The sequence below is a fragment of the Sodiomyces alcalophilus genome (assembly GCF_042370955.1).
Source record: "Sodiomyces alcalophilus JCM 7366 unplaced genomic scaffold ACRALscaffold_7, whole genome shotgun sequence".
In the NCBI taxonomy this organism is placed as follows: Eukaryota; Fungi; Ascomycota; class Sordariomycetes; order Glomerellales; family Plectosphaerellaceae; genus Sodiomyces; species Sodiomyces alcalophilus.
Window position 1 is genome coordinate 1,227,865 of NW_027263538.1, and position 8,321 is coordinate 1,236,185.

At 55.6% G+C, this 8,321-nt stretch overlaps 2 protein-coding genes across 2 annotated transcripts; both read left to right on the forward strand.

Annotated features, from left to right (window-relative positions):
* Window positions 1–1,410: 1,410 nt before the first annotated feature.
* Window positions 1,411–3,302, forward strand: ACRALDRAFT_2111746 (uncharacterized protein; the record flags this gene model as incomplete). The annotated part of the gene is made up of 4 exons (XM_071023534.1): window positions 1,411–2,412; window positions 2,511–2,764; window positions 2,840–3,214; window positions 3,275–3,302. 4 exons carry the CDS (start codon window positions 1,411–1,413, stop codon window positions 3,300–3,302), a joined length of 1,659 nt encoding a protein of 552 aa, XP_070872386.1.
* Window positions 3,303–4,746: 1,444 nt separating this feature from the next.
* Window positions 4,747–7,723, forward strand: ACRALDRAFT_1052037 (uncharacterized protein). Its single transcript, XM_071015710.1, has 2 exons — window positions 4,747–4,850; window positions 4,903–7,723. The coding sequence occupies exons 1-2, from the start codon at window positions 4,836–4,838 to the stop codon at window positions 7,222–7,224; spliced, it is 2,337 nt and encodes a 778-aa protein (XP_070872387.1). The 5' UTR covers window positions 4,747–4,835; the 3' UTR covers window positions 7,225–7,723.
* Window positions 7,724–8,321: the final 598 nt, after the last annotated feature.

Sequence of the window (8,321 nt, forward strand, 5' to 3'; positions counted from 1 at the left end):
AGGCGAGACACTAACGGGGGTTGATGACGGAAGCCACCGATGGCTGACGGACCACCCTAGCGGGGAATGACGTGCTCAATAAGATGGGATACCTCTCCTACCTCACTTTGGTGCCCTGTCCTCCCGGTGTTCCGGCTCTGAACGCAGTTTGGGCAGCTGGAGCGTGAGGGCTCATCATCCCGGATCTTTCCACCCAAGGCGAGACAAAACTGTTACCGTAAATACGTATTCCGCCTTGGGCATGTAACTTGGTACAGACTTGTACGTTGTACTTCGTAGGTATGCATTCCGATCCCACGGTGGGTGAGGTACTAGGTATTTGTTAGCCAAGGACTTTCAAAAGCCGGCTCAACACGTTACTCGAAGCGTCATCTTTGCCCTATTATTGCTTTTCCTTTCCCTCCTCGTTCGGCTCAACGGCGACCTTCACTATACCTAAGGTAAGGATGTTTACCCTGTCCAGATGGTGGTTGAATGTTGCCTTCCTTGGCAGTTGTCGATGTTCTGTTCTCGCTTCCTTTTTCTCCGCTCCCGTCCTTCTGAAGTACCTACTACCTTGCTTTGCCCACCTCGGATGATCCTAAAAGCAAGGCTATGTTTCTCCCTCATTATTTACCATTTACTCTCCACCTCTTCGTAGGCCCTGCGTCTCTTTTCTAACCAGTTCATTCACCATTTTCAGATTCCCATGCCCAAATTTAGGCCACTCTTCCAGCGTATATCGAATTCTATTCCGATACTATAACGTCTCGCGATTTTCCAACGGCATCTACCGGCATCACGAATCATACACCCACACACAACCCCGCGCAATTCAGCGAGGGCCACCGGGTGCCACCAGCAAAAGCTCTCCTGGGATTAAGACCGGGCCGGGCTATCCTTTTTCACAATTCAAGATCCAATTCACCGTTTCCACTCATTCTTCCGCAGGAATACCACACCATACCATATTCAAGACGAGCTGAGCACCAATTCACGACATTAGCAAACAATACGAAGAGGCCCGGCACGCTCTCCGCAAAAGCAACAACTGATTCCACCTTGAATTGCTTCATACGACAGACACATCCTCGTACAATTTATCCCCCACCATTGTTTCCCCCCTTCCCCCAGCTCCTCATCCTTTCCGTTCATCCCTCCAACGGTGCCACCTCCGCCCTGCCCCACCCTCTTACCCGCTAGCCAGCGCAACTCCACGAGAACGAGCCACGCCAGTTCAGCCGCACTGCCACAGAGCCCCTCGTCTACACCCTCTCCTCTATAACAAGAGCGAACCAGCGACCTGGACCAGCGGCTCGCGATCGCTACCATCCCCGCCTCAATCAAAGCACACTGGTGCTTGTACTTTTTTTCCCCCTCAGAGTGGCTGTTGAGGGGCGTGCGTCGCTTCGTTCGCCCGTTCGCTTATCTATGCCTTCGCTCCATTTTTCCAGCTTGTTGAAGAAGAAGCGGACAAAGGACAGCTCGCAGGACACCTCCGAAGCTTCCAGCCAGCCCAACAGTCCCGTGACATCAGTTACCGCTGCTTCTCCTGCCCCTGTTACTGCTCCGACTTTAGCCCCTCCCTCTGCAGCCCACACCACCGCCATTGGCGAAGCTCCCTCCAGCGCTCATCAGCGCCCACCGCAGCAGCAACCCCCGGCGGACAAGGAATTTGATGCCTACGCACGCGTCGGGATGAATCCTGCTACGGTCTACCCACAGAATTACCCTCATCAGGGTACGCCGCCTGAGCCTCAACAAGGTCTCCCAACAATCAACAACCTTATCCATCCGCCCCAGAATGACACCCAGAATATGTTCTCCAATTCGCACCTGACACAACCGCCGTCCAACAATACTCCGCAATCAGCTAGCCCGGGGACCGACCCTGAACGGCTGTTGCAAGAACAGCAACAACAGCAGCAACAGCAACAGCAGCAGCAGCAGCAGCAGCAGCAGCAGGCCATGATGAACCAACCACAGCGGGCTCAGGAGGGCCAATTACAACAGCAACAGCAGCAGCAGCCCCCCCAGAACCAGCACCACCACAACCAACAGACAGGGCAGCCCCAGCGACCGTACCACCTCTCCCATCAGTCGCAGCCTTCGGTTTCCAGGCAAACCAAAGGGAAATACAGCCTGCAGGATTTCGATCTTCTGAGGACGCTAGGCACGGGTAGTTTTGGTAGAGTGCACCTGGTCCAGTCCAAGCATAACCAGCGCTTCTATGCGATCAAAGTGCTCAAGAAGGCACAGGTGGTCAGTATGAAGCAGGTCGAACACACCAACGACGAACGACGAATGCTGGGCGAAGTGAAACACCCGTTCCTCATCACTCTCTGGGGGACGTTTCAAGATGCCAAAAATCTGTACATGGTGATGGATTTCGTCGAAGGTGGCGAGCTATTCTCTCTGTTAAGAAAGTCCGGTGTACGTGAGAGGACATTTCCCCCTTCCTCTTCCCCCCCCCTGACCTCGGTGAAGAAGTGCGATTTAAGAGCAGACTGGGCTGACGAGTGCTTCTCCAGCGATTCCCCAACCCGGTCGCCAAGTTTTACGCAGCCGAAGTGACGCTCGCCCTCGAATACTTGCACTCCAAGGACATCATATATCGCGACCTCAAGCCCGAGAATCTGCTTTTGGATCGGCACGGGCACCTCAAGATTACCGATTTCGGCTTTGCGAAAAAAGTACCAGATAAGACATGGACGCTCTGCGGGACTCCTGACTACCTAGCACCCGAAGTCGTCTCTAACAAAGGCTACAACAAATCGGTGGACTGGTAAGTTTTTTTTCCCCTCTGGGCACCGTAGTAGATGGGATATCAGGCCCAGTCAAGTTGTTGACCCGTGTGCAGGTGGTCCCTCGGGATTTTGGTGTACGAGATGCTTTGCGGTTACACGCCTTTCTGGGACAGCGGCTCGCAGATGAAGATTTACGAAAAGATTCTACGCGGCAAAGTGAAATACCCGCAATACATGGACCCGACCGCGAAGGACCTCTTGGAGAAACTGATTACGCCCGACCTGACGAAGCGGCTGGGCAATCTTTACAACGGACCGGCCGATGTCAAGAACCATCCTTGGTTCGCCGAGGTGACTTGGGAGAGGCTGGCAAGGAAGGACATTGACGCGCCGTACAGTCCGCCTGTTAAGGGAGGCACTGGCGACGCCAGCCAGTTCGACCGATATCCCGAGGAGACGGAGAAGTACGGGGCGACGGGACACGACGAGTAAGCTTTTCTCTTCTTTCCGCTATTGTGCTGAGGATGACGGCTGACACGATTTTGCAGATATGGTCATCTCTTTACCGAATTTTAAAGAAACCTAGTATCGTGATGCCGGCAGTCATTATGATACATAACTAGTTGCCCCGGGCAGCTAGCTCGACCACAATTCTGAGGGACACTTGTTTCTTCATGGGCAGCGATCCAATTGCTACCCCCCGGGAAAAGGGGGTTGGTTCGAAGGATTCCGAACCGCCACCCGTCTTAGTGTGCGCGAAACTTGCCATTCCGGAGTGGTGAACCTTGGACATTAGGGCGGCGTTCAGCATCCACGACCATTTATTGGCAGTCGAACGTGTTGGAGAGAATAAGTGCCAAAGCAACAGCAGAACCCGCGGGCTTGTTTGAAGCGTGGGATGTCCATTGTCGATACTGGACGTGTTGGGGGTGTTTGGGGGTTCGGGAAAAAGAGGTATTACCTGGGAACGGGACAGGCGTGAATTCCTAAAATGGAGGTTGGGAGTGTTCATACGGCCGAGGCCTGGGATAGGTTTTCATGAGCGGAGCAGGCGGATTGGTAGAGTTGGTAGTGCAATTAGTGCTACGATTATTGACGGTCTACCATGCAGCATTGACGAACATCCCTAGTAGCAGCATTCTAACTATAGCCAGCTGCCTTGTACAGATCCCAATGCACTTTCTTTAGACAGGGCTACCGAACCATATGCAAAATCGCAAATCCGGGGAAGGAGGCTGAACCCGCCCGGGAGCGGGCATTTGGGGCTGGGATGATTATTACAGGTTTCTATTTCTGGCAGCGAGTGGGAATGCCAGCTTTCAGCTTACGGTGCTACCGCAAGAGGACTGTCAGCAACCCCTCTCTCTCCCACATCCGCCCACAGACAGAGTGCGGGGCAGCTGATGGCCATCCGCGAGGTGCGGGAGATCGGATCAGGATACCCTAGGGTCGGGGTGTTCAATTCAAAGTCGCTCCAAACCAAAAGGTCTGGGAGACTCGGACTCTGATCGTCCGGGGTTGGAATGTCCAGCTGCGCATGCTCGTTCGGATTTGGAATTGTAGTTAGAGGGATGAGACCGTCTAATGAGACCGACCAAAGTTGGAATTCAAGTGACGATGTTGTGTTTGTCTGTAGATCAAGCTGCATTTAATCCCAGGTTTGACTCGTGGTCCTCCAGACCTTGTGAGCTTACACCAGCCGTCTAGGTACAATTACTTCGTACGTTAGGTACGGTAAGATATCCGCCTTTTTGCCGAGATAAGATAAGAACACTACCTAGGTAAAATTTGAAGTTAGGTAAGCGACTTCTGGTGTCCAAAGATATTACTTACTGCCAGCTGCTGATTGGTTAGAGATCAACATCATGTGAATGACTAATAATGTTTTGGGCTATAAGTCAGCCCTGCATGCAGAACCAGCGGGCACTTGACCGAATCTGGGTCAACTGCTTTGTGCCTTCCTGTCGGGACAGCGTTGTACCTTGCCTTAGTGCCCCACCGACATCGGTCCCGAGCCGAGAAAGAATTGCACCCTCCGTCCTCTTACCCTCTGACAACGTCAAGGCACCACCACACCAAGGTCTGTTTCCATTGCGTTTACGATACGACATGGCGTACAGAGCAGTAAGTCAGGCATTGATCTCATAGTTCCAGCATGTTCGCTGACCCAATTAAGCTCCGCCCCATGGGCAGCCGGACTGTGCGCCTCTCGAGCAGCTGGTATCCTGCGAGCGTCCGAACAATCCGACCAGTGCGACAACTAGCCCCGACATACCGATGCCTTCACGCGCGCACGACGGCCTTCTCTCAGTCCCAAAGCCTTCGTGCGCAACATAGCGATGCGCAACCTGGCGACTCGACCGCAACGGCGGCGTCCGCCGGCAGACGGTCGCCCCAAACTCTCACGGAAAAGATCGTCCAACGCTTTGCCGTCGGGCTCCCCCCAGGCAAGCTCGTCCGGAGCGGCGACTACATCAGCATCGAGCCCGATACCGTCATGACTCACGATAACTCGTTCCCGGTCATGGGCAAGTTCTTGTCCATGGGAGCCACGAAAATCCACCGCCCGAGTCAGCTCGTCATGGCTCTCGACCACGACGTCCAGAATAAGAGCGAGGCCAACCTGAGGACATACAAGAAGATCGAGATGTTCGCCAAGGAGCACGGTGTCGTATTCTATCCGGCCGGCCGAGGCATCGGCCACCAGATCATGGTCGAGGAGGGTCATGCCTGGCCGGGGACCATGGCCGTGGCCTCGGACAGCCACAGTACTCATTACGGTGGCATTGGTTGTCTCGGAACCCCCATCGTGCGGACGGACGCGAGTAGCATCTGGGCTACCGGCCGCACGTGGTGGTGCGTCCCGCCCGTGGCGCGGGTCACTTTGACGGGAAAGCTGCCTCCGGGGGTGACTGGCAAGGATGTCATCGTGGCGCTTTGCGGCATGTTCAAGAACGATGTTCTCAACCACGTGGTAGAGTTTACGGGGCCCGAGGAGACGATGGAGAGTCTCCTTGTCGACAGTCGCGTCACCATCGCCAACATGAGCTGTGAATGGGGGGCTCTCGCCGGACTGTTCCCTATTGACCGCACTCTGGAGCGCTGGCTGCGGTACAAGGCGACCGAGGCGGCGATGCTCGACGACCGGACCACGCGGGAGCGTATCACACACGAAAGGGTGGATGAGCTCTTTGCCAACCCGGTCACGGCGGACCCCGACGCCGTCTACGCCAAGCAGCTCTACCTCAACCTCTCGAGCCTCTCGCCCTACGTCTCGGGTCCTAATTCGGTCAAGGTCGCAACGCCGCTGCACGAGCTTGCACCGCAGGACATCAAGGTCGACCGCGCCTATATCGTGTCTTGCACCAACAGCCGGGCCTCGGACATTCGCGCCGCCGCCAAGGTGTTCAGGGACGCCGCCGAGGCCAACGGCGGGGTTATCCCCAAGATTGCCGATGGCGTCAAGCTCTACATCGCGGCGGCGTCGGCGCCGGAGCAGGAGGCCTCCGAGGCCACGGGCGACTGGCAGGTCCTGCTCGAAGCGGGCGCCGAGCCCCTTCCCGCCGGGTGCGGGCCCTGCATCGGACTGGGCAAGGGACTGCTCGAGCCGGGCGAGGTGGGCATCAGCGCAAGCAACCGCAACTTCAAGGGACGCATGGGATCGCGCGATGCCAAGGCGTACCTGGCCAGCCCCGAGGTGGTGGCTGCCAGCGCTCTCCGCGGCGTCATCACCGGCCCGGGCATCTACGAGGTGCCCGAGGGCTGGTCTGGAGTGGACGCCGGGTACGGCACGGGGCTGCCCCGCACGACCGAGACCGAGCTATCCGGTCTCGTGCAGCAGCTCGACGCGCTCATTGACAGGGTCGAGTCGGCGGCCGGAGCGTCCGACGACAAGGCGACGACGAATATTCTTCCCGGGTTCCCCGAGAAGATTACCGGCGAGATTGTGTTTTGCGATGCCGATAACCTCGACACGGACGCCATTTACCCCGGACGGCTGACGTACCAGAACAACGTGTCCAAGGAGGACATGGCCAAGGCTTGTTTCTCCAACTACGACCCCAAGTTTGACGGTATCGCCAAGCCCAACGACATTATCGTCGCCGGCTCCAACTTTGGCTGCGGTTCTTCGCGCGAGCAGGCCGCCACGGCCATCCTGGCGCGGGACATCCCGCTGGTTGTGGCAGCCAGCTTTGGCAACGTCTTCTCCCGGAACAGCATCAACAACGCGCTCATGGGGCTCGAGGTCCCGCGGCTGGTCGAGCGGCTGCGGGCGCACTTTTCTTCGGCGGCGGGGGCTGGCGAGCGTGTCCCGACGAGGCGGACGGGCTGGACGCTGACGTGGGACGTCAGGCGGAGCCTCGTCGAGGTGACGGAGGGTCCTGGTGGGGAGACGTGGACCGAACAGGTCGGCGAGCTGCCGGCGAACGTGCAGGAGATTATCGCTGCGGGAGGTCTCGAGGCGTGGGTCAAGGCCGAGCTTGCCAAGACGGCGTGAGTGATGGCAGGGAAACTAAGGAAGAGAGTCACACCCGACATTTGTGGAGCGGACGCGTGAGTCGTAGTTCAAGTCGGCTCAGAGACTGCCACGGCAACTAGGATGCCTTGTGCTTTACTCAGAGAGGAGGCTGAAGGTCCCGACATCAACCTCAAGACCATCGAGGAGCTCATCACCAAGACGTGGTCCAGGCATAGGATCTCCGAATTCGAATGATATCCTAGGTACCGCACAAGCGATTGGCCGAATGAAGCTGGCATTTTCCAAGGCTGCAGGCAAGAAGGGGGAAGACGGTTGATCATTTGGCGAAGCATTGGCAACATGAAGTTCGATCTGGGTCTTCATGGTCCGCCAAGTTCTCTATATCATAGCATCTATACAGCTTTGATTCACGCATCGCTGGAGATTTACACAAAAGGTTCATGCTTATTTGTTACATTACATACATTGTCATATCTATATATCCCTATGTATCTCATCTACCTCATCTCGAACTTTCCTATGATGGTGGTTGTGTCTTGAGGTTGTTCATCTCAGCATACAGTATCTCTGGGCTGAAGTGGCCAACTGTACTCGGACAAAACAAACGACTGTAACGACCTGAAGACAAACGGAAGGACTGAAAATAAAGAGAAGGCAAGCGGAACAAAAAAGAAAAGAAAAGAAAAGAACAAGAGAAAAACAAACGAGGGATGAAGTGATAATCGGCCAAGTCGAAGACGAACAGAAAATGTACGAATAAGGTACCTTGTTTGGCGAGTGTATGTACATGTACAGTGGTTCACAAAATTCCCGACGAGAACTTACCTTTCATACGTAGAATTGTGGTGGCGGATCGCTAAGAATCCGTCGTCACTTTTGTCTCGTGGCGGTACAGTACATTCGGCAGCAAACGAAGTGAAGACACGATTCATCCCAATATTCACGACACAGCTATCAGATGGTCCCACAGAGTGGCCGGTGTCTGTGTGCCCCACCGCCGCCCATGAGAATGCCACACGGGAGTCCTGGTCTACGCGCATTTTCAGGAATCACTATATGGCATATCAACCATCCGAGCATACCGGCAGCAGGCGCGGGTTCGAGCGTGAAAATGA